Here is a 26700-nt window from a genome sequence, read left to right on the forward strand (position 1 = left end):
TCTGTTAGTAGCAAATTTAAAATTAACAGTACAGACAATTAATTGGGAGAAAACATTTGAATGGACAGCAAATGCCTAGTAAAAACATAAGAAATTACCATACAATTACTTTACTCTGCGCACATCTGGCATCATATATTTGGCTGAATCTGCCTCTGCTTATTCAGATACAAGTACTAAGGGCTAACAACTGCAAATTAATTTGGATTCACCTGCAAGCACCTTCAATTAATTTGTAGCTTCAACCTAAAAAAAACAGTTCATTTATTAAACTGATTTGTGGTGGCCATTGCTGTACTGAATTTTGTGGAAAATGGGACAGCGGGACTCCTATCTTATTTTTTTAAACTGAAAATGGTCTGTATTCCACATAACGGACATTGTAAAAAAAATATATGTGCGATGCCGCCAGCAACCTTGAATAATGTAGAGGGCTCTGAAATTGTGATTTTAAGAGGCAAACCAAAAACAGCTGTAGTCAGTACCACAATGACAACAGTACAATCTACTTTTAGTGCTGACAGATTTCACATTGCAATGTAAAACAGCTGACTTTAATACCAAGATACAATTTTTTAAAACGAGCTACAAAGCACAGAAAGCTGCTGAATGCACGTACTTCTACTTACCCCCCCGCACATCCCTGTCTGGCCTGCTGTTTTCCTGCTCCCCTTTTCCCAGGGTTCTACATGTATAACCTTGAAAGAAAAAGAAAGCAAGAGGTCAGTGACCATCATCTGGCAACAAATACACATACTAGCATTAATGGATGAAAACCCCTTTAAGTAGGTTATACACATTTTTAGTATAATTAAAACGACATGGTTGACCAGACTCAAAAATTACTCTTGAAATGAGGACCAGTTTGTTAGAAGAAAAAAAAAAGACTTGTGCTAAATTGTAAATCAACTTACTTAATAACTTAATATGCCCATAGTTTTAGGATTGTCTTCAAATAGGGTCAATTGTCTGTATAGATTGTGTAGTTTTATGAACTATTTGGTACTCATTAATAATCAAATTTCTCTGAAGATTTGTGTTCCTTAATTCCCTAGTAAACTTAGTATCTCGCCCACAACCAAGCGATAAGAACGAAAGCTAAATCAGGACTAATGCAAGGTCACTTGCCAGCAGATGCCCAAGAATGCAGCTTCCTCTTTAGTTAGTAGTCTTGAATGTTGAACACCAAGTGGGACTGGCTGAAAAAAGGAGTGCATTAACAGATTAAAAAGGCAGTGTTTGAAGAATCACAACACGTCGGATTTATGTTGCACTGGAAGAAGGACGGTAGATAATCAAGCTGAACAGGCAAAGTGTTTAGCAATTGGTGGCACAGTGTTTTTTTCTCGATAAGTACACATGGCTTGGAAAAACTGAGCCGAGTCACGTTTTGCTCAGCTCTTAATAAATTATTATACGATCTGTAGGAATGCGAGAGAAAATAGTGATCTTCTTAAATACCGCAAATGAAGCTCTGATGTTTGAGTCAACACACAAAAGAGTCTATCCTTGTATGTTCTTTATACAGGCTTATTTGTACTATTCGGGTTCCTACACTAGCACCGATATGAATATAGCCCTTGAGTATTTTTGTTATCAGAGGGAGACTAATTACGGATGCCAGAGGCCTGCAATGCCGCTGTCTGTAATCTTTATGGAGACCCTGCTGGGGTGGGACTAAACCCCCCAGCATCCACCCTGCTAGCTACAGGAGAGGGCCGACTGCTGATGTTACTAAAGTGTACAGGGACTCCCACAGCACAGAAGGCCAATTATGGCCGTCCAGAGTGGATATGGTATTATAGACCACCCCTCCCGTTTTGTTTGTACTGTCCTATGGCAATGTCTGTGAGAATATTCTGTGGGCTACTGTATTTACTCTGCTGGCATTAAGACGTGATACCTGGCATTATGGGCAAAAGAAAAGGAACATGTAATAAGGACCACGGGGTGACTTCTTCCTGCACTATCGTCCCTAAGCTCAGTGAGGAATCTTCAGTTTCTCCGTCACCCATACCCCCGCCAGCCGACATGTGTACGAGCAAGACCCGGAGAGCTGCAGATAATTTAACATCGTCAACACCTCAAAATTTCAAAGGGTTCACTGAGGATTCTGTCTGGGCCTCGGCTATACAAAACGTTAGTGTTTCATTAAGAGTTTTTGAGTCCTCTGAGGGAGAAGCTGGACAAAAGCAAATCAGCAATGGGGAACATTTTTAATTTGTGTCAGCAACAGCAGAAGCCTGTTGCGAACGAGCCTAAGAACATAATTTCAACCGTATCCAGCTGTGATCCCCCACGACTAGCACTTACACATCCAGCGGACATACTGCCCTTAAGCTGTCCAGGCAGACTTCCCAGTCTGGTGCTTTTCCAGATGCTCCAGCCTATGCAACAGGCCTAACTAGTTCTTCTGTGCCCTCAGCTATATCTTGCTCTAAAGTGCGAGAGACCCATCCTATACCTCGGTCTCTTCAGTTACCTGTGATTAAACTTCCCCCTGCCTGCTGTCCATATACTTTTGTTCTGGGCAGTGTCTCCTCATTGTTTAAACTCTAATAAGGAGTCAACTAATCAGCTCCAGAACGAGGTGTGCCATTGGCTGGTGAACCAGTCCAACTTCAACATACAGGAATTTAAGAATATTTTGCTGGCACGGTCTGTGGCATGGATTGGCCCCTCCACTAAATCTAGTCAAGGGGACTGTATCATTGTCAACTTGAGTTACCCAGAGATTACAAGGAAAAATCTGTCCCAGCATTATCGCCCTATGTTAGGAATAGCAATGTTAGCTTTCTCCCTATGCCTTTTTCTATGGGCCCCCTCATCTTGAACAACACCTAGCCTTGGGTCCCATCAGGTCATGATACTCGGGTCTGATTATACATTTGGCGATTATAATATATGTAACAACCAGTTCTCACTGCTAATGGACCTTGATGGTCTGGACTGACAGTTTATTAGTCCTCAGAATATGAATTTATGTGCTGAATATAGTGAACCGATATAGGGGATGTTGGCTGAGGCTTCTCAGTCACAGTGTTCTGAAGCCATCTTTTGTGCTCCTTCAAATCAAGGTTCATATGGCTATTTGTACCCACCTATCTTCATGAAGTGTCACTTTGCCTGTTGAAGGTGCTAGCCAGGGGGGATGCTCAACACAGGGGACAGAATGTCGGGGGGTCAAGTGGCAGTAATTATTTTACATTAAGAAGTTGGAATGTGGCTGGGCTCAATCCAGAGTGGCTGTCTCATTGATAAATATGATTTTGCAGGAGACTTGGACAGTGTTACCCATAATGTGTAAAGGATTTCGTGTTATTCTTGTCCTGCTACGTCCTCACCCCATGGGAAAGGCATTGGGGAGGGGGGGCTCTATCAGGGTTAAACGTAACCTTGGAATTAAAGTTTTTGTTTTAAATTCAGACAGGCTCTGCTTATTTACGATTGTTTCAGCTCATCAAGGTTCTGTAAGGTTAATTTTTACAACAACTGTTTTTTAATTATCACTGTCATTTGTTTGATGGGTTATTTAAATTATGGGCTTGAAACCTTTGTCGAAGGACAAAACCTCTCAGTCATGAGTCTTAATATGTGGGGATTTCAATGTGAAGATGGGCAACGGGCTCACAGAGCTTGGTTCTTTGAGCTCTGTTTTAGGTTAGAGTTGAGGGACTGTGTTGTCCCGGCTGGATATTGTAGATGTAGTTAAGAGGTGTAGCGCAGCGGCCAGGGCGACTGACTCCGGAATCTGGGGATCACGGTTCGATCCCCGGCGCCAGATTAGCCCAGCACCATGTGACTCTGGGCAATAGCTTGCTTAATCTTCCCAACGGCCCCCAGCGCCTAGAGACCCTTATGGGTGATTGTTCGCGTTTTACAAATGTGGATTATTATTATTAACTATTTCAGGGTTCCTGTGCAAATGAGCCAACATATAGAGGACGGGGATCGAGCGTCAACTATCGATTATATATTTGCTTCCAAATATTCCCTGCAGTGGTGTCTGAATGGCGCCGTGATAGAGACTCAATGGAGCAATCATAATGCCTTATTAGTTGAGGGAGCCTACTTATTTTGTAGGGACAAAACATGGTTAATCTGTGATGATATTAACAAGCATTCCAAAGACAGACTAAAGTAGCGTGGCACCCAAAACATCCCACTGCCGTGCTGAGCTGTCTTCTCAAAAAGAACATGCTAGCGTTTTTTTGTGGTGCCAAGCGATGGCTCCGGGGAAGTTATTCATTCGATATCAATAACTATGACACCGATAAGCATTTTTTTCTCGAACCCACGCAAACCTGTCTTAGAGCACCTGCGATGGTTCTATGTGAATTTTCAGCTGCCAATCATCGCATGAGAACAGCACTGGCGGGGATTCCCAGGGATGTCAAGGCAATCCAGGAGGCTAGGCATGGCTATAAATTGGCTATCAACGAGAGCAAGCACTCCTTGTATTGAAAAGATTGGGAAACCCATGAATCAGCCGCTGCCCAAAATTGCAGCAAGGTATTTTGTGACATAGTTAATAGGCTTCAGCATCGAGATGCTCCCCCTATTCAACTTCCAATCTGCAATATCTCAGGCAGGAATGGGTTAAGCATTTTACCCATTTAGATCAACTGGAGAAAGATGGAAAGTGTGAAGGTATATTGCAACAGCATCTTGCCCAATCCACCTCCTCCAAGTTACTGTACAGGAAGTAGAGGACGCAATCCAAACTAGTGAAGGCGGGAAGGCGACTGGTCCAGATGGGATCCCAAGGATCTTCTCAAATGTAATTTGGATTTATGGGGGTCACTTAATCACACATGTATTTACTAACTCTTTGTGTAGTAAGATTTCCGAGTCTTGGTCACTACAATCGAGCAGATCTTCAGGAACGGTGATAGCGGGTCGTCTAAATGTTATAGATCAATCTACCTGGTAGACAGCTCTGTGAAAGTTCTGAATCTTCAATTGACTGCAGTCAAGGCCACCAACAATAAAATTCTATCCCCTTCCCAGGAAGATTTTCGTCCAGGTACAGTGGAGCAGTGCTTAAATTTACACCAGATAGTGAGCAAATACACTATCACTAATCGCTGCCCACTGTACCTGGCTTTTATGGACTTGTCAATTGATTTGGATTGTGTAAATAGGCGTAAATCGTGGTTGATGTTAATCAAATTTAGGGCAGAAGTCCCTTTAGTCAACTTTTTACAGTCTCCATGAGCAACTAGGTGCTAGGGTACGATATGGACAGTCAGGGGAACTCTCGGATGCCTTTTCACTAGCTAGTGGGGTACGTCATGGGTGTGCGTTTGAACCCCTGCATTTTATTCTGTATATTAACTATTTGAACACTCATAGCGGGTTCTACCGAGGACGTGCCAAAAATTGCCACCTCTGCTGTCCCGGCATTATTATATGCAGATGATGCAGGTTTGTTGGCTAGAATATCCAGGGCACTGCGTATCTTAGTAAAATCTTTCGTGCAATTCATGTGCACCCTCTACATGAGCCCTAACCGTGGGAAATTCCATATAATGGCTTGTGGGCCCTATAGAAAAACACTGACAACCGTTAAACTGAATGAGCAACACCGTATGGAATTTTTGCTATATGTGCATAATGTTTGACTCAGACAATTCCTGTCAACCACAAGTAAACACTGCGTGTCTGAGACTTGGAAGATTGGCAGGCTACCCTTTTAATTTAGCCAAGAAGAATGGTAGGCCCACTATCTCCCCCTACCATAAAGTTTATAAAAATGCAATGTGCCCCTACAACAACATACGGAGCAGGGGAATGGGGACACTATAATGCTTCTGCCAAACAGACAGAAGGAAACAGAATCTGTAGGCAGTTAATTAATCTCCCGCCTCCTAATGCTAATGTTATTTTGCACTCCGAATTGAATTTTCAATATATTTTAGATACCATTAAATACGCACCTCTCCTGGTCTGGGTGAGTGTGTGGATTAACAATGATGCAAGCTTTAACAGAGCAGTAATAGTGGATTGCCTTAGCCAGGATAAGGGGCTCTCTATTCCTTGGTTGAACTACGTCAGCAAATCTTTTGCTGATATTGGTCACCCTGGACTGTTTAGTACCCCTGGTTCAATTATTAAACAGATAAGGGGGTGGTCGAGTCTAGGTATACCGAACGTACTTCTCCAGAGAATACAAGAAGCTATTAGTAAACATACTATCTGTAATTTCTACTACACTCTTACGGCAGGAGACACTCCACTGTATCTTACACTGGTACTCACGTGTTGGGAGAGGTCCCTTCTTTTTAGATTTTAGACGAACAGTCTGGCGCTCAGCGTGCTTTTCTGATGAAGCAACGGTGTGGAATAGCTTGTTGCCCCCTTGCCCTCGTAATGGTATGGCAGAGCAATCTGTCGCACTTTGCTATATTCTGCAAATTGTAACCACAATTCTTTTCAGCTCGGTCTTAAATCCACACTGAAAAACTAGCCTCTCAGAAACGTACAGAGGCTTTAATCTATCTTCAAATGCTAAATAGCCCAGATATTTGTTATAGTGTGTACTTTTCTCTGAAAATGGTCATCCGTTCCAGAAAGCCTATGGAGGGGAGTTAGGTGGGCAGGCCTGGTGTTTGCCGAATTAAGGTATTTTATTCATAGTCGGCCATGTATATATAGATGGATTTTTACTGGTTTTTGAAAGGTACATAATGAGAATGTTATCTGATGGATCATTTGTTATGACTACTGTTTTTAAAGTGATAATGTACTGCTGTGATTTATCATGTGCTTTCACAATCTTTTTCTAAAGATCGAATAAAGATTTTGAAGGCCCTAGAGTATTTTTTATCAGAGCATCTAAAGGTTTTTTGTTTACTTCTCAACCACAGTTGTAACAATGGAATGAGGGTGTCTTTCAGCTGGTCTGTGAATTCATGTTTAAGCATAGGTACTTTATTTTGGAGGGCCAGTATACTAGCATGCTATTCGTTGGGGCACGCTATATTGAAGGGGCACTGTAAATGCAGGCAGAACAGTCCTTTGCAAAGAGAGCAAAAAGGAAGGCTACAAACGTACAAGAAAATGCTTGTTGTGGGTCAAAGTACCTGCCAAGAGATCAATCCTATTTGGGGAAAGCAAGACTTGGTAAAAGATAACACGATTATAGATGTTGGCACTTAGTGAACGGGTAGTACTCGAAGAGAGCATTCTTCTTTGGAAGAGGGTATGAACAGCTTCATCAAGGAACGAAATCAGACTAGCAATGGAAAAAGCAAAACACCAAACTAGATGCGAAGATCTAGAACTCTAGTCCCACAAACTTAAATGCTGAATTAATAGTAATGTCCCACTCAATTGCTCTAGATCAACGTGAGCAAGAAAGGTTCAGAAACCTGAGGCGATGTTCTTCTGGGCTACAATTTCATTCTGGTGAGTGAGCGGGCTGGAGACTACAAAAAACAGGAGTAATCCCTCTAAAAAGCAAAGAGACAAGATTATACAAAACCAACCAAGCACAGTAAACTATGTATTGCACTGAGATCAAATTCAAAATTAACGTTTACAGTCTTTTTTTGTATATCAAAGAGTTGTGTTTCTTCTGCCCTCGGAGTAAGCTGCAAGCAGTGAAAAGGTATTTGCGGAAATTAGAAGCTGTGTGCCGACCACGCTGACACTACAAAGGAAGCTTTAATACTCGCAGAGTTGGGGGGGGGAGGGGGGGGTGTAAGTAGAAAGAAGGTGCAAGTCGGTGTAATTCGGATGTATGCAATTCCCCAACCTTGTTGGATCGAGAAGGAAAGTTTGACACCAGTTTGGGACAGGTCTGGATATAAAACAAAGCAAAAACCTAATTATATGACTCACCTGCTTAAACAATTGTAAGGAGTTTTTCTGTACTATTGCTGGAATCTGTCCACAACATAGGAGGTCCAATCACAGTAGGAGGACTGAATTTTCAAAAGTCAGTGATTTTTTGTGTTTGTTGATCTGGTGCTGCATGAACCTGCTTAGATTGGTGGTATTTTAGGAAAATCTGTGGACGTTTGTATTTAGCGTTGTCAAGAAGGTGGAGTAAACCATCATAGCCACTGAAACAATGTTGACTTGAGCAAAATTCCCAGCTGAATTGTGCATATTGTTGATTAAAACCTCATTGTGCACATCAATATTATAAAACTGTGTACAAGTGACAGCAGAGGAGTGAATGTTTTAATGTGCGAGGAAGCTACAACTTCTGTACATTATGTTTAATCCACATGAATTTTGGTTGTTTAAGGCTTGATAATGTCCCTGGTATTGTTTTATATAAAGTATTCGGAAACAAAAAGAGCAATAAATGAACAAATTTCCTACGTTCCCATGTCCAGGCAAAGTGGTTTAAAAGGGTAAGAAAATGCTCCTGCCATCACTAGATTGTGTGTAGATTATAAACTCCTAAAAGCCAGGCAACAACCAGATTACTCCTCCAGTCATAACACAGGAAGTAGTAATGGGGTTCTTTACTGCATATAGCATACACCGATTGGTCTTTGTGCAAAGCATTGAATTATACACTTTAATATAGTCAGGATAGTTATTAAATGTGTATGCACGCCTACATAAATTTAACAAAACAAGCATGTAAAAAATGCAGTTTCAGATTCTATCCATTTGCCTTAAAACTTGGTGCCTCCATCCTAGATTTTAGCAACAGTGAACATCTCCTTGCATCAATAGCACTGATACTGGTCTATTTGGGGTGCATCTTCGGTTTTGGTGGACAATCAGGGGTGTGGAATTCCTATAGCCCGACGACCAGGACATATTGTTTGGTGCCAAGGACAAAAAAGATTTCATGTTTCTTTTGCCCTTGGGACAGGGAGGCCCAACACCATGCAGCACTAACCCTTTGGCTGCCAGATTACAGTATCACATTATGGATCAGGGAAAGGCACTGTCTGTAGTTAAGGTAAGATTTGTGTCCGTATGTTAATGCTGTACCAACTCGTATTTATAGTTCATTAATTCATAGCTTTCATTAATAGGGTGAGTGCTTTAAGTAAATGTAAGAACAGACTGCAAAACTGAGTGGTTTTAGTATAAAATAAAACGTATTAAAATGTGTACACACGTTAGAACAGTTTAACAATATGAGACTACATATAAAGCTTTCAGTATGCTCTCCGATTAGATGTGAATATATTCAAAAGCAATATTGATCACGTATTCAAACCATACTATGGTAAGAGGTCTGGCATAATCAGAGGTTCTATTATCGGGGCCCTAATATAATGAGATTGCTGCCATAATGCGTTGCTGCACCGCATGGCATCAAAGGGACAAGTGGATTTTGTTACAGGACAAGTAGATTTATGAAGCAACCTGTCCCACTGACAAGTAGATTTTTTATTAAATCCCACACCCGATGCCGTATGACATTTTCTCAGAAAAGCACCATTTTAGAACATAGATTTGTTGCTCTTGAACTTTAAGAGGTAGGCTGTCCACCACAGAATAAAGGACAGATCAAGCTATGTGGGTGCAAAGTTACCAACAAAGCATTTGCGTGGTGCACAAGGTAAATTACAAAAAATGTGAAGCCCGTTTGGTGCGCCCAGGAGGGGATCTAGAGTCAGCCTATGGCAGGGAAGGAAGTTCTAGTGTGAAAAGGAAGGGGGATTGTTTCTGCAGAGGCAGGCCTGCAACATGAAAGAGTTAGACAATGGAGTGTTTCGTGAAAAAATGGGGCTCGAGATCTTTGAAGAAATTAGAAGGAAGGCGCTTTGTTGAAAGCTTGTGAGAAGTGTGTCCCAAATGTTGCATTCATAGGATGAAAGGGGCAGATACCTCGCCTCCACGGCTCTAGACACAGGCATGCGCAGTCTCTAAGAGACATGTTGTATATACGTTATTAGCTTTGGTCCGCCAAAAGGCTTCCTGCTTGCTGGCTCCATCGCCGCTCTCCTATTCTTTCTCCCCATTTGTCTATAGCAAGCATGCATCATACCTCTTCCTGTGTTTAGCCCACCAAGAGCATGGACCGATTACTATCCAGGGGTGTGGAATTTAATAAAATATCTACTTGCCCATGGGGCAGGCTGCTTCATAAATCTACTTGTCCTGTAACAAAATCCAGCTGTCCCTTTTGTGCAATGTAATGCGGCGACAAATTATGACAGCAATCTCATTATATAAGAGCTCTGAAATAGCCTCTCTGTTTATGCCAGGGCTCCTTCATAGTAGGGTTTAAATACCAGCAATTCCCTTATGTTGCCACGTTTCTGCAAATCTACATACTGGGGCTGAAGGTAATGGTAATCAGTAGTTCTAGGGTTGGAAGGCCCTACTGAGTCTGTGCAAATCTACTAACTTGCATGTTTTAAGAGTTTTCACCAACTCTTCCCTTATTTTTTCCCATACTGAGAAAGGTTGGATATTTACTCCTGACAATGGCAGACCTAAAATTTCTTCAAGGATTGGGAAATAAGTGGTTAGAGGTAAAGTGAACCTGCAAACTCAGATTTTAACATGAGCAAATCTACACCTGCATTTTTGATCATGCGAAAATGCAGTTCACAAATATTTTCTAGGAGTACTATTTCTTGGCCTACTTCTGTAAAGTCTTGTGAATTCACGAAAGTTGTACATCTGCACTTAATCCAAGGACATGGGTGCACTTTATTTAATAATTGGGACCCTAATTAGGTCTGGCGTTAACCATGACCCTTTTGTGTGTATTAAAATTTTGTCTCTCTCTTTCGGTCTATCAGCTAGCTTCACTGGGAGTGACAGCATTCTGCTCTGTCACAAGGAGCATATTGATACAGTCGTTTTGTTCAGTGCCAGGAACTACTATGCAATGTGTGCTTTTTGAGACCAAAACAATTTTTGCTTTTGCCAATGTTTGTTATAATGGCAAGGGCCCAGCAGCTCCCACACTAATAATGTTTTACAAAAACCATGCCAAAAAAATCACGCATTGACAAAAGGCTGACCAACAATTACAGATTGCTGGCTTTACCAATGCTGGTTTATTTTTGTTTCCCATAATCTTATTAAAACTAGTTCCACTTATTTTCCATTATTAATATTTTGGTAAATACTAGCATGAATCAAAACATTTTAGTAAATGATGCTGCATTTTTTCAGTAGTTTAGCCAAATGTTTTTGCATGTTTTGTGAACATTTTATTTTGAAAGCAAAGAATCATCAAACTTGCTTTCAGGCTTCTGCAAATATTTGCATGTAATCAGAGAGCATTCTGTGAGTAGTATACATATCCACATATTGTTGAACTTTGCAAATGTGTGGCACATTTTTATACTCTAACCACTGTCAGTAGAGCAGTCTGAGCTTACAATATTTACTTAGAGAGCTCACCCTAATAATAATGTATTTGCATTAATGAACCATAAATACAGGTTTGAACAGCATTAACACATGGACACATTACCTTAACTGCAGGCAATGCCTTTCCCTGATACATAATATGGTACTGTAAACTGGAAGCCAAAGGGTTTGTGCTGTAGGGGGTTGGGCCTACTTGTCCCAAGGACAAAATACACACGAAAACTTGTTGCCCTTGACACCAAACAGTATGTCCTGGGCTTCAGGCTGTAGGAATTCCACATCCCTGACTATCCATCCACAGATCCCATTTTAACCACTGTTTTACAGACTACTTTTTTCTTAACACACGCGATTATTTTTTCCACTCGCTCTGTTTCTGTAAACGGGCCTGTAAATCTTGTTCCTATCTTTTCACATCTGCGGTGTATTCAAATACTGAGGTCAAACGTCAGACGCTGATTTCCAAGGGCACCTGCTTACTTTCTCAGACTTCAAAATAAGAGGATTTGCAACCCATGGACATTGTTTTGTATTACTTGTCTTGCTTATTCTGGCTTTGTAAGGCGGTACCATAGTCTTTTACCATTTACTTTTTACTTATGCTGTTACATATGCTTCAACGCTCGAGGATTGGGGGTGCTGCCATTTAACATCCCTTTGAAAGCGAACTTGGCGGCCTCATTTTTGTGTGTTAAATTGCACTTCAAAATGAAACTCTGGTCTTGTAGATGAACGTGTTAGACACTAATTTGAGATTCTCATACGCTTACAGTAACTGGTGCTTACAAAGCTTTTGAAGGTGGGCTCGATGGTCTCCTTTCCATGGGTTTTTATACGCTTAAACTGAAACCTAGAACAGGAGACAAGGGAGACCCTACTCACAAGGAACCACGGTAAGTATTGTATAAACAGTAACAGTGGTTCCTGTGGGAAAATATAAGTATTGGTGTTACTAGTATGCGCAATCGCAATGTAGGCAAGGGTTAGGTCGATATCCAAAGGAGAAAAAACCATATACAACTCAATATTTGGTACGAACAATAGATAATTATGTAAATATAAATGCGATTTATATATTTTTTTTAAACTGTGCAATGTGTCCTCCGTTTACATGGAACCTAAGAAAATGGCGACATATATACTTGGTTTCCAACATTTGTAAAAGTCGACGATCAGAAGTAATTAGTAATAGAGACAGCGTCCTTATATAATAATAGGCGCTGATGAATGGTTCGCTTGGCTTTTGTCTACGGCGTTTCGACCCCATAAGAAATGAGGGGTCTCTTCAGGACCTAATAATATAGAGACATACGAGACGAAGAATTATCTGGAAGCGCGATGGACGTGCACCTCAGGAAAGTGAGACGTGTAAAAAAAAAAAAAAAAGGGTTACTCACATGGGATCGGACATTCCTTTATCTGTTCATTACACACATATTCCTGAGCTAGATACGTTAATCAGGGAAACTACCACGCCTGGCTTGCAACAAATGAAACAACCAACTGTAACCTTCTGAACCACAACAAATTATAAGAATCTGCAAAAGGTGAAACTGACTAAACAAGGAGACAAAACACTGGAACAAACTGCCAACAAAAGGAAGAACAAGGCGACAGACCAATATAACAAGACTTCTAATAGGAAAGTGGCACTCTACGCCTCAACATAGTGTTATAACAGGTGTACTTCAAATCTCACTCACCCGCCAAAAAAAGAGTCTTGTAAATGGAGCATATACGCTGGTCAATCCCAACTCGTCCCACAAAAGGCATACAATCATTTTTACTTAACAAAATATCGTCACACTTGAAGATTAGCTGCCTCCAAATCATAAGCGACAGAGATAGACGTTTAGCGGTTGGCTGTTTTCTAACTAGATTTAAACAATACACTACAAAAAAGACATGCAAGGAAGGCAACGCGCGTCCCATAAGGTGTGTCCAAAGTAGGACCAGGAGGGCTGCACCCGAGCCAGATTTTCAGGATCACTAATCATATGAACGATTACCAATAATACTTGATCAGTTGTCTCTATATACCATCGAAAACGATCTGGAACTGAATTTTTTAAAAAAAAGGGCAATCAGCTTTGGGCAAAGGAAATATCAAGGTGGTGGTTGGCGATATAAAAGTAAAAATGTTGACAGAGCCCCTTCTTACAAGTATCTGGGGGTTCACTTGGACAGAAGGGGAACATTCTCTAAACATAGAGACGAGGTAGAAGCCAAAGCCCTGACAATCCAGGTGGCTTTTAAGACTCTTGCAAGGCAACTATCTGGCCCTAGTCTGACCCCACTTATATGTGTCATGAAGGCAAAAATCATCAATTTCCTCACCTATTGCCAGGAGATCATGCGGGGTAAAGACAACAGCCACGTAAATAAAATAATAACAAGAACATTCAAACAGGTGCTGGGTTTACCAAAATCCTCATCTCCCGCCCAAATACGTCTCGAGTTTGGTCTTCAAGACCATCAAGCAGTAGGGCGTGGAGCGTATATCAGGCTGTGCAATAAGTTGCGTACCTCCGGAGAAGGAACCCTGGAGGCTCTTTTGTGGGTGGAAATCTCAGCCGGACAACTTGGCAGTTCATTCCAGCGCTATCTGCAAGATTCTTTAAAACTCTTAGACACAGAAGAAATCTGGTCCTCTAATCGATCGCAGCTGGCTCTTAAAATTCACATCAAAAGAAATGTCTGCCTTTGGTCCTTTCATTCGGATAGAGCCCAACTGGTGCAACGTAAGCACGCCTGGTCAATTGTATCAGGATTCAAGCCAGGGATTATGGCACCCCACCTGTCATGGTCCTATTCAGTGCTGCGGAAAAAAAGATTTTTGGCCCTCAGAATGGGTGAATGGCCATTCCTGTACCATCTGCCAGGATGGCGTTGTGCAAATCCCAACGCAACGTGCAGGGGGTGTGGGAGTAGCCCAGAAACAATCGAGCACGTGGTATGTCTATGTCCTGCAGTCCATGACGATCGAAAGACCTTGTTAAAGAGCAAATGGAATAAACTTGCCATTCGTACGTGCCGGCAAGCCATCCTTGCATCAATGAATCCGGATAATCCACAGCTCAATATCCGGTTCACCAAGTTCATCACAGGAACAGCAAGAAAATGTATACACCGCGAGCGCCAGCAAGCCATTAACGGTTAATTATTAAAGGACAGATTAAGCCCCACACTGTTTCACTTGATTTGCACACTCGTCCGCACCACCCAAGAACAGTAGAACACGGCCTTCGGCGTACGGTCCATCTTGCTTTCCGTGTAATCTTGGAACCTCCAAACATTGTACGCAGGGACTTCACAATATAAACGGACTCGCACCACTAGGGCCTTTACTACAAACACAGACTCCTATTACAGTATTATTAATTACTAATGTCTGCCTGCGGCCCTAGTAGATGATAAAATTAAAATGGACGATTATGGCCCTTAACTGTTCTTTAATCACTCTTTTAAAAAAAAGGGGTCGTACCGTTTAGATGAGTTAATACTTTTGATCATTATAAAAAACAGGTTTCTAGGATTTTAAATTATTTTATGATGAATTCTTGTCGTGATGGTACAAATGTAAATATTTTAATAACTATTCTTGATACACGTTTTTATTATGGTAGCATGTTCACCATTGTAATGATTTTTATTAATCAAACAATAAAGTATTCTGAGATTAATAGTTTGTATGTAAATTTGTCAGTGGCTATGACAAGCAGACATAAATCTAGCCAATCTTAATCCTAAATGTAACACCACACTGTGTTAGAAGTAGCACGGTCGACCTGTGGGTTGACAATTTGTTCCGTTATTCCTGCCGACTGGAACCACAGAAGCTGCTTTTATAATTCCAGATTAGCCAAGTATCAAAGCATAAAATCCTGAATGTGCATTCTCGACGAAGCGCTCCCAGCAACTACCAACGCTGCCTCAGTAAGAACACAAAACCCAGATAAAACATCAAAGTAATGGAACAGAGCTCGAAATCCTTGTCGTGTTTAAGGAGAACAAGCGTACGTTAGTATAAATAACTCCATGCAATAGGACCCCTACCACGCGTTACCCTTTTTTGCCAAAAAAACTCGCTATCATGGAATTTTTAGACCATTACAATGTTGTTACAAATAAGACCACATAACGAAGTGTGAGATTACAAAATAAAAGAATCAAAAGGATTAGACAGTATGAATGCTTACAACTTGAAAAGAAGCAACGCTGACGCTGTGAAATGTTTATTAAACACAACTACTGGTTCAGCGGTGAAGCTGTACAACCGAGCTGGGCAAAACAGCCATGCGGGATCGCTCACCTTGAAGTAAATCTCGTCCACTACCTCGTGGTAGGTCTTCAGTTCGTAGAGTTGCACCTTGAAGTATGGCGAGGATAGGATGTTGGTGAGGATCATGGGATTCAGGTTCATGGTCTTCTCGTTGCCCCATAACGGCAACACGTTGCCCTGCTTCCCGGGGGGCTTGTTACCGCCCGGCTGTAGGCCGACCCCCGCGCTGCTGTTCGACATCTTTGGTGGAGGAAGCTTTTTCGGCCGTTTCACGCCCGAGAATCGTCAATTAGTTGGCTGCCATTAATCCGGGCGCCAAGGCCCAGGTTGGGATGCTGCGGCCTCTCAATCCGTTCCTGAGGAGTCAGGCCGCGAACAACCGCGCAAAGTGAAAGCGCAGGCCTCGATGTGGGAACTTTAGCAGCGCAGAAATCGGAGGTCACGAAGTGCGCTGCCGCGGGGGATTGCTTGAGAAATTAACGGCGCTTCACGTAATCCAGAAAGAAATTTGCCGAAATTATCGGTACGAAGAGACCAGATGCTTATCCACCAACTGCTAGCCGCACCATCAAGATGGCGGCCGAACCCGGAAGTGACACAACGGAACAAAAGAGAGACGATGGACCAAACCGCCGACCTCCCGCAGTTAGGCCTCCTAGGGGCTGCCATCTTGGCCTGTTATTTCTGCTAGTCGTCTACGAAATCCGAAGTACTTCTGCCATCTCTCAAACAGGTCGTCAGAGTTCTTTAATAATTCGCGTAACATTATGCGTGTCATAATGCAATTTAAAAGTGTCATAATGCAATTTAAAATAACTCAGCGTTGGCTATTGAACGCCGACCGCGCTAGATCTATTACTGTATAGTATGTGTTTTAAGTTTTATCAGGAAACGTACATGTACAGTCTATGCATGTTGCCGCTCCATGCGTTTCTATTGCCGATTTACAAGATACATATGTGCAGTAGAACTAGCACTTCCTTTCGCAGATGGGACAGGGTTGTACTTACCTGTGGGCGGAGCTGGAGTTAAGCCCACCTCGACAGACAGCTTGCTTCAGCCTGCGCTCGTGGGCGGGTCTTAACGCCTTTGGCAGCAGAGTGAGGATTTGGGCGGAGAGTTGGCTTCATGAGGAAGTTCGTCAGGTTAGCTAGAGTCAAACGCTGTGCTTAGTGTGCTTGACAGACCCAGAGGTAATTTCGCTGTACTGTTTATGAGAAATAGGCTCGAGAGGTGTCGGTTTCTTGGGGTTCCTGGTGGTGTGTAGGTTGCATACGTTTGTATTGAGAATGTGAAAGAAACGTGTCTATCGGGCGCTTTGTGAAAGCCGTCTCGCTCTTTTTCTGTGTACGTATGTAGAAAGACTTTGTTTTTTTTATTAAAAATGTTTTATTACAACTTGCCATGAAAAAAGTCTCACATTCTCCCCGCTCTTTAGTTTTCTATCGGGTCTCTAGTGTGAGACACACGTTTGTTTAGTTGTTTTCTTTCGTTTGGTTCACCTCTAGCTAAATCATGCAATTTTTCCACTTTAAAGTAAGAATGTATTAATATGTTAAGTCGCAGCGTGTATATTTACGCCTCAAAATATTTTAGTCACTTACAACTTAAAAATCAGACGGAATACTATAACGTTCAAACAAATACTCCTGTATCGTATTGTAAAAATAGCATTTGAAGTCTGAAACGTATTTTAATGCAACCTTTTAATTTTAAAAATGCTACAGCATGCCAATTACATTGCTTCCTTGAGTTAAAACGGTTTTCGTATATCTCCTCCAATTCATGTTGGCCTTGAACCGGATCTTTAAATGTCATAGACATGTTCCAGAGGAATGGACACGTACAGGGGTCACCTTATTTTTTTTTTTTCCAGAGTTTTATATAGCGCGAACTTGATCCTTTACACAGCACCAGTTACCTTGCATGAGGACACACATTCATTAGGTCTCGCCTGACCCAGCGCATGCGCTGGTCTGGCGAGACATTTTTTGAGGGCTCCAAAAAGTGCTACCAGGCCAGCCTAGAGCTACAGTGCACGTGCGCGCGCGGCGCTTTACCGCGATTAATTTCACTTTCATGGCCGCTTTGATGTTCTGCGTGAGGCTTCAATAGATTGCAGCAGTTAAAACAAGCATTGGCATAGCCAATAGGTCTCGCTTTTGGGACCTTATAAGTGTTTAGTTATGCAACTGTTGCATGGCTAAACACTTGTAAGGTCCCAAAGGCGAGACCTATTGGCTGTGCCTTTATTATTGCGCTGGGAGTAGTAATCCATTCATATTTGCAAATTATACTCGCCTGAATAGCTTTAATAAAATCTGATTTCTTCTGCATTAGAAATGGGAAAAAAGCTAATTTGTATGACGTTTTTCCTCCTATTTATGCTGCAAATTGTACATGGGCGACCAAGTTATTAAAGGTGAAAAATGTGTTTTTCTATGAAGTGTTTTCTAAAACTGCCTCTGTAATATGTATCAAATGCCACCAACTCTGTCTTTCCTATCTATTGCTCCTTCTGTTAACCCCTGATAAGTCGATAGTACCTATTACGTGCTAGAGGGGCTGTGGTGCAAAAGTGTTTCACTAATCCAATAAAACATAACATATGCAATAGATCGTTATAATTCTCGTCATGGCATCCATCCGAGCTAGTTTTATTTGCAGTCCTCGTCCTAGCAACATGCCAATGCTGTGACAACATGGATCCTGCTGTTCTCTTTGTCTTTTGTGATTAGGATCACATTTGGGGGATTCATACAAATGAACTAAGCTAGCGTCAAGTTCCTCCGCTATGCAGCTAATTAAATCAACATACATTAGTCGGGACTAGCTGCATCTTTCCACAAAGAGGCATGCATAACAAGCATTGGCATAGCCAATGGGTCTTGCCTTTGGAACCTTATAAGTGTTTAGCCATGCAACAGTTGCATAACTAAATACTTATAAGGTCCCAAAAGCGAGACCTATTGGCTTTACAAAGCGGCCGCGAAAGTGATCGCGATGGTGATCAAACATCAAAGCGGCCGTGAAAGTAATCGCGGTAAAGCCCGCGCACACATGCACTGTAGCTCTAGGCTGGCCTGGTAGCACTTTTTGGAGCTCTCAATAAGTCTCGCCAGACCCAGCGCATGCGCTGGGTCAGGCGAGACCTAAAAATGGTACAGCTGAAAAGAAGGTTGCTGGAGAAAACACTCTTCAAGCCTCATTGGCAATGTAATGGTTTTCATTCACTGCTGTGTTTACCTTCCTCCGTCAAAGTTTTCATTAGAACATTGCTTCATAAACCATTTTAAGGTTTTTATAGCAAGCTGGAATAATTGTATTAGGCTGAAGACGAGGTTAATGTCTCCTTCCTAACCCACACACACTCACTGGTTCAGCACGGATTTGTTCGCTGGCTGATATCCAAATGAAAAAATTTGATTAAAATGTATTTAGTTTGAAGTTCAATAACCCAGTAACAATACTCTTACAATTTTAAAAGCTCTTTCAGCTGTAAAACAAGATGGAAAGGTGTTCGAGCTGTGCAAAACTTGTAATGCTTGCATAATTTGCAAAATATCCTAAATTTCGCATTACATGGAATATGCATAATTTTGGGCCGCATGCAAATATGACATATCGCACACTTTTTTGCCTCAGGATACTGGATGAAGCAAACAATTTGCCTCACCAAACATTTCCAGGTCCAGGAAGATCCACACAACAAGCAAGCAAACGCACAACTAGATTGGGCCCACCTGGTAGTCCAACTGTAAATGACAAGTGGACTCCGATGTACCTATGACCACTAAGTACAACTTCGAGACAACACAACAATGGCGGATGAAATAGACCACTTGTGACTGGCATTGGACCTAGTAGTACGAGCCCCTACAGAATGTGATGCTATCGGACAGCTGAATCAAAATTGTTAAGCTAAATCTGCTATTTTTGACCCTGACCCCCCACACTATACATTATTAACACCTCCAGCTAAAAAAACAAGCATTTGCAATGTAATCGGTCTCACCTTTGAGACATTATGTATTTAACTATGCAGCACATTAGCCTTGGTGCTGAAACATCTACAACTAAGACCCAGAATTAAAAGTGGCTACTGTGCACATATGGTAGAATTCCAGATTATTATTATTTTTTAAACAAAGCCATATATTGCCTCCTAATCGCCTTGAATAATTGGGTGAGCAGTTATTTTAAAGAAGAGATTTAAAAGAATTCATTATAGCAATGGCACATATTTTTGAAACTACCGAATCTTGAATAATTCCGGTAGGACAAAAAACCCCATATATAAACACTACAATTACATTTCTGGATTATGCTGTATACTTAGGTGTGAACGAATCACATTTCGGAATTTTTATTAGTATTTCGAATTGTTATTAACAAACGGCATATTGGATATAAATGGAAACATTAAACCTGTTAGGCATACATGCACATTCTTAAGTAGGTTTGGACAAACGTGGCCCCCATCTGCAAGCATTTAACACTGCTGTCCATAGATCATCGTAGAACCACATGGCACCACCTATTGGCACGCTGCAGCATTGCTGAAACAATTCACTGGCTATAAACTGCACCTGCGTGATATTTTTAATGTGAGCAACCTGTAGTTAGAAGTATCCATTAGAAAAGCTTAACACTGCCTAAAGTCTTTATAGAAAGTAACTACAGGCAACACGGGAGCAAACTAGTGCCCTCGCCTTAAGCCTTATCACTTTCTCTCAATACATTATTGTGCAATGAGGTCTCCTACTATATTATACTAAGAAATGACCTACGATTTGGCAATTTTCATTTAAATAGTCACTCTTAAAAGAGCAGTATTGAACAGGAACCAATACCCTGTCATCTAGTCTCTTACTTCTAATCTAGGTCCTCCTACCCAGTTTTTTAAGAGGTATGAATAAAAAAGTTGGGGGGGGGGTGTCTCAAACATGGGCGTGGTCCTTTCCAAGACATGTGGCATATGTAGATAAGATTGGGGCTTAAAGCATGGGAACTAAAATCTTCTGCTTCACACAGTGTGGCATTTGCCAGTATGTGGTGCCACTGTGAGTTATTGATACATCCAGACATATCCCACAACAATCAATATGCGCTTAAAACAACCAGACCTATTAGATAGGACATTGAGTTAGCAGGTTCATATAAATGAGTAACAACAATGTGTTTCCGGGAATAATTTGAAATGAAAATGTTTCAACCCATAAAATATTATATATTAAGCATTGCTAAGGTCTGTGGAAGGTAGTGTTTTTCACTCCTGTTCTCCCAAATAACTCACTTCCCTTTGTAATCTCAAATTCTGTTAAACCCTTATGTCCTTTTGCGACCAACCGCTTTTATAAATTTCCTATCTGCATCATATGTCATCTCCTTCCACAAGTACTTTCTTCAGTTACAACCTCCTCACCATGTACTCCCTCATATACACATACTCTAATAACCTATACACACAGCGTTTTCTTTTCTTTTGGGGCTGTCAATATTTTGACAGCTGCGCACCTCTGCATTACGTTCACATAAAATGGTTGTCACATTTGCCTAACCGTGACCATTGCTTTGTATGCTCTGCAGAGGAGCCAAGGGTTGGGTGAAGGTATAGTATGACGTTCTTAATGAACCACTAACAGGCACCGTGAGAGACTCGCACTGCCTTCAACCTCAACTCCAGAACTCTGAATCGTGTCCCTCCATGAATATGTATTCACACTCAACTCGCGCGCTGTGCAAGTGTCCTATGTTGAAAAAAAAACCAGAAACAACACTTGCAAAAACTTATGAAATGCAGGATGAAATGGAACATCTGAACGTTAAATAGGGGATAAATGGCTTACATCCTTGGGAGTTTTTACAGACACTTGAGAAATCGATCAATATTTGTGTCTGTAAAATTAAGGATATGAAAATGGGGCCAGGTAAAGACTCGTTTCAAAGTCAGCTTTAATTACTGCCGGGTCTGTGATCTGGCAAGAATGGTTCGGTTTATAAGCCCTGCTCCTACCTCCCCTCTGGAGACTTAGCATTGAAAGGTCTGCAAGAGTACAAATGAACACATAAGTTCACGTTATTATAGTACACGTGACGTTATACACGGACAACTACAGCCCTGTAAATAACAAGAATTGGCATAGCCAATAGGTCTCGCTTTTGGAACCTTCTAAGTATTTAGTTATGCAGCACAATTTCCTTAGTGCAACAACATCAACTGTTGCATGGCTAAACACTTATAAGGTCCCAAAGGCGAGACCTTTTGGCTATGCCAATGCTTGTTTTGTTAGGCACGGGGAGATTAAGTAATTTACCAAGAATCACAGCATCATTACCGAGACTCGAACCCAGTTCCCCCAGGTCCGAAGTCGAGCGCCCTAACCGTTAGGCCAACTCCTCTCCCCACCTTAAATATTAGGAGTGCGTGCTGAAATCGAAAAAGCAAAGCACATTCCTTTGTTTTTTTTCCGTAGATTTCCTTAATATTCTGGGCTTCGCTGTGTTTTTCAGAATTTTTTGAGCGAACGGTGGAGCATGATTGGCTTAAAGGTACATAATCGCAAGTCATCCACATAAAAAGTAGTTGTATTTGCATTGTCTAATTGCTAGAGATGTGCACAAAACTGATTTGCTTTTTACCAGCTCACTTCTTTTCGCTTGAATAAGAATGGCAGTTTGGGTAACTAAGTGAGGTGTTTTACCCCACTCTTCATCACAATTTGAAGGGAAAGTGACTTCTCCCAAAAATAGTTAATAGGCTTAATTTGCTATTCTAACTACTTCAGTGGAATTTTTTTGGGAAAAATTAAACATTTCCAGAATATTAAAAATTACAAAACAGTTGAGATGTTGTAATATAGCCTCTCTGTGCAATCCTGCTAGCTGTGGTTTTGTCAAAACGGGTGTACCACAGTGACGAGGAGGAAGAGCAAGATGCATGTAAAATCACTGTGAAGGGAACTATGTGTTGTGGAGAAATTTGAAAAGGTAGGGCGGGGCAAGCTACTGTTTTTTAATCGGACAAGATGGTGGTAGAAGAAAACATAAAAGTAAGAGGATGGTGAATAAGGCATGATTTGGACTTTGCCGGGCTGGACTGTCAGCATTCCATAATAAAAACATTTACCCATCATATGTATCACCGGTCAACTGCCATACACATCACTGGGGTGGTGTGCAAAAGAATGATGGATTTAACCCAGATCCTTGTGACTGGGGGTGAATGTTTACATTGTCTAGCATTCCGTCCATCAGTTGTTTCTTTTGCATGTGTCGCCCTAAGTGGGAAGAGTATGCCCAAACGTTCATGAAAATGGCATTTATTCAACTAAATGATTAAAGCCAAGCCAGTCTACAAACACGAGGTGTGCTTTCAGAATTATCTGAAAGCACACGTTCGTGTTTTTAAACTTGATGCATTTCTTTTCTAAATAGAGCATGGCTGTGGGTCTGACTGTTTGCCTTTTGAAAGTATTTATGTTAAATGCAGCCCTTGACAGGCGCTGTGATTAACACAAATACTTTCAAAAGGCCCACAATCGGCCACGCTCTGTTTAGAAAAGAAATGCATCAAGTTTAAAAGCACAACGTGTGCTTTCGAATGATCCTGAAAGCACACCTTGTGTTTGTAGACTTGCTGCATTTCTTTTCTTAATGCAGCACGACTGCAGGGCTGGTTGTAGGCCTTTTGAAATAATTGATGTTAATCACAGCGCCTGTCATGGGTTGCATTTAACGTAAATTCTTTCAAAAGGCAAACCATCAGCCCTGCATTTAGTAAAGAAATGCCGCAAGTTTTATATAGTTCAAACTCAACCTTAAAGTATTGGAGCGCTTTACATGATTTATTATTTATTTCTTTTTTTATGGTATGCATGGGGACATTAATTGATTTGCCCATAATAACAGGATGTTAAGCTGACTGAGACTCAAAACGCATCTCCTAAGTCGGCAGCTGGAGCATTGGGCCACGACCTCTACCACAAGAGCGGAAGCATTTTCAATTTGATATACAAATTTATACAACAAACAACCATTGACAAAGCCAATAGTCCTGGCTTCGTGTAGGTGTATTGTTGCTTGTATTATATATCTGGATGCAATGACAAAAGAAGCAAAATATCAGTCGAGTGGCACACTATGCTAAGCACAGATTTTTAGCTTAATTGCATTTAAGCCACACCCTTAATTGCTTCGGTCACGCCCCTTTGAGAGACTCCCTAGTTTTTCATCCCACTTAAAGCCCTGCTCTACACGTGTGGTCAGGTTATTGGCACACTAAGCCCTGGCTGCAGCTCACAGAGACCTTACTCTGCCGCACACAGGGGAAAAAAATTAGAGGGAACATTACTTATGTGTAACAGTTGTTGAATGCATCTCTGACATGGTGTAAAGTATAATGGGCAGATACCAATATTAATTGTTACTTATTGCTGCGTAAATTAAAAACAGTAAAAATATATATTTTTTTAAGGTGGTGTAAGGGAAGATTTAGGCTGAGGTAAGATGTTTCTCACAAGTCACCAACACACAAGCCTAGTCTCAATCCCAAATGCGTATTCAATTATTCTTCTGAGTGTATTTTAATGAAGGTGATGTCCCTTGAACTATTTCACACTAGTAATCAGAAATAAATCATTATTTAGTTAGGAAGAGAAGCAGTCCATAACATAGATTTATATCTCTGGTAAACAGAAAGTGACTTGGAACAGAATACACAGGAAATGTATAAAAAGTGCTGGACCTTTCAGAAATCATTTTATATAGTAAATTGTACCCTTAAGCTTTTACCTGCTCTTCAGTGCCTCTTTGCTTCCCAATAAGATTTGTTCTATACAAGTACCATCATAAACAAACCATACATACACCATTTCCTTTTGCCTGCTTCAACAGGACTAAAAATAAAAAGTAGAGCAATTTGGGGAATCATCAGGATGAGCCCATCTGTTCTAATAGGAGGATTTGGACTCAGAAAGCTATTGTCAAACCTCCTTTAATTGACTCCGAAGCCTACTTTTTTTTCAAGACTTTATTGATTAAAGCAAGGATACAAACTGCTTGCATTAGAGACTGTCATATATGCTCCGTGTGCCATAAAGCTCTCCTGAGCATACAGTGTGTGATTTCACACGCATCTCCTCTACACCGGAGGGTTCTGCCGAGCACAGTGGGTGTGCTGTGAATTCTGTTTGTTCTGAAGCACAAACCCCCAGCCCTGCTGTCTTCTCTCACACATCACTTAAGGGTTACACTAGCTTCCTCTGGTACCTTCTGCTTGCCATGTCCCCAACCCACTCTTACCATGATAATGCAATGATCTTCTCAAGTTGGATGTTCTTGCGGCAGCATTGAAGGGCATAAGGTGAAAGTTGAAATTGCATCCGTATAGGGAAATGATATCTGCGGAATCTTCCGACGCACACAATATCACCATCTTAGCATGGGATAAAGAGCAGTAGAAAGGAACGTAACTACATTAAAAATAAAACTCTTGGTTCTTTTATTAGAGGTACACCACCAGTGCCACACAGACACCTGTCAAGGGAAATGGTCACATAACCTTTCAGAAAAGGATGGCACCCTCTGATGGAGGACGGAAGTGCTTACTGAGAAACCCGAACTACAATAAATATGTGCAGCCTGGTGTTCGCGTACGGGACGGCCGAGCGCAATATCTTCTCCGTGACAGCCAGTAGTTGAAGCGATAAAGAAATTTACCGGGTGCCACACATTTGACACAGAGCGACAAGAGCGAGAGTGCGATCGGAAGTAATAAAGCGCCAAACTGCATCTGCATTTTAGTAAGTTGGATTCTCATACTCTGGACTGCATGCGTGTCCCTCCTCCCTCCCGTGGCAATACTCCATGGTAGTTAACTTGTAAGGAAAGGTGGGATATGCACCAACCATCAGCCATTATCACACTTCCATTTTTAAATGACACACACAAATGCCAATCCTAAACAAAAGAGGAGTCAGACCACACAACGCACATACAACCGATCGCCTGACAGCGCATGCGCTGTTTAGGCTTGACCTAAAAAAAAATCACAGGTACTTTTATGAATGGTTGTGAAGTATAAGTAGATCTGGGGTTGCAGGTTTACTATTTTCCCAGGACTTTGACTTTAGTTTTTATTCACCATGGTCTACATTAGGAGTTAGACCTGACTTGATGGGAGTCAAGATGGCGTCCGACTGACAGCACCGCTGTGGTGCTCCGCCGAGCATCCCTGTGTGAGCAGAAAATACATGGCTGTGATGCGGTTTTGAAAATCGGATACCTTGTGGAGGATAAGGTATGCTCCATACGGACCCCCCTAGCGCCCCGTATGCTCCTCTTACCGGCACCCTGAGGCTCGAGCTGCAGTGGCTCCGTCACCGCGAGGACGCCCACACATCTCTGGCATCCTGGATCACTTCTACCCTGTGTGCGCCCTGCCTGACATCGTCTGATGCATCAACACAGCGGAATCGGAGAGACGCTGGGGGAAGCAGCGGCCCTCTCCTGCCCCGCAGAAGAAACCGACAGACTCGTGCAGGCAACACCGGCAAGAGGGAACCTGGACCTTTATCAACCGGCACCCTCGTCGCGCTACTATTTTTCAGTGCTGGACAAGGCAGCATGACCGGGAAGGGGGCGCGTGGTGGCAAAGTGAGGAAAGCTCTTACTCCCCCACCCCCCCCCCTTCTGGTGAGCGCTGCGCCTATACTGACCTGGCAAAAAAAGCCAGATGCCCTGGAGGTAAATCCAAATGCGGGGGGAGAAGGGCGAGAGGACTGAGTGCATGGAACAAAAAAGTACTGAAAGTGAGATGGCAAAACCGGTGGTATTTAAGAAAAACACCACACGGCTCACCAAAGACAAATGGCAGCCTACAACCATTAATCACCTCAAGTTTTGGCTCCACAATTAAGGCAGTGAACGGCTCCACTGCAATGGGAAGCTGTTCTGGCGGGTCTGAGGCGAAGCTGGCGCAAGGTGAAAAAGGGCAGTGTGAAACTTGGCAGCCTACGTTGCAAGAAGCCATAAGTGTACCACAAACCCCTGATAACGTAATGTCTACGGTTGCCACCGCTCCTTCAAACCTGACAGAAGGGGGCTTG

At 41.9% G+C, this 26700-nt stretch overlaps 2 protein-coding genes across 12 annotated transcripts in view; one reads left to right on the top strand and one right to left on the bottom strand.

Moving 5' to 3' along the window:
• PRPF38B (pre-mRNA processing factor 38B) overlaps positions 1 to 16185 on the bottom strand; it is a 90672-nt gene extending 74487 nt beyond the window's left edge. Inside the window, exons 1-4 of one of the 4 annotated variants that reach the window (XM_085602227.1) lie at positions 15623 to 15750; positions 7374 to 7454; positions 1129 to 1199; positions 630 to 698 (exon numbers count right to left, since the gene is read on the bottom strand). In XM_085602227.1, the coding sequence (XP_085458353.1) occupies positions 630 to 641 (12 nt within the window). In that variant the 5' untranslated portion in view covers positions 642 to 698; positions 1129 to 1199; positions 7374 to 7454; positions 15623 to 15750. Of the gene's footprint in view, positions 1 to 629; positions 699 to 1128; positions 1465 to 7373; positions 7455 to 15622 lie in introns of those variants that run through there. The other 3 variants (XM_085602226.1, XM_085602224.1, XM_085602228.1) reach the window with 3 other exon arrangements.
• A 5-nt stretch (positions 16186 to 16190) lies between these two features.
• HENMT1 (HEN methyltransferase 1) overlaps positions 16191 to 26700 on the top strand; it is a 660905-nt gene continuing 650395 nt past the window's right edge. For 2 of the 8 annotated variants that reach the window (XM_085602229.1, XM_085602237.1), the window contains exon 1: positions 16566 to 16737. In XM_085602229.1, coding sequence (XP_085458355.1) covers positions 16582 to 16737 — 156 coding nt within the window. In that variant the 5' untranslated portion in view covers positions 16566 to 16581. Of the gene's footprint in view, positions 16326 to 16565; positions 16786 to 26700 lie in introns of those variants that run through there. The other 6 variants (XM_085602234.1, XM_085602230.1, XM_085602231.1 and 3 more) reach the window with 6 other exon arrangements.

Source organism: Triturus cristatus, chromosome 4_2 (genome assembly GCF_964204655.1).
Source record: "Triturus cristatus chromosome 4_2, aTriCri1.1, whole genome shotgun sequence".
NCBI lineage: Eukaryota > Metazoa > Chordata > Amphibia > Caudata > Salamandridae > Triturus > Triturus cristatus.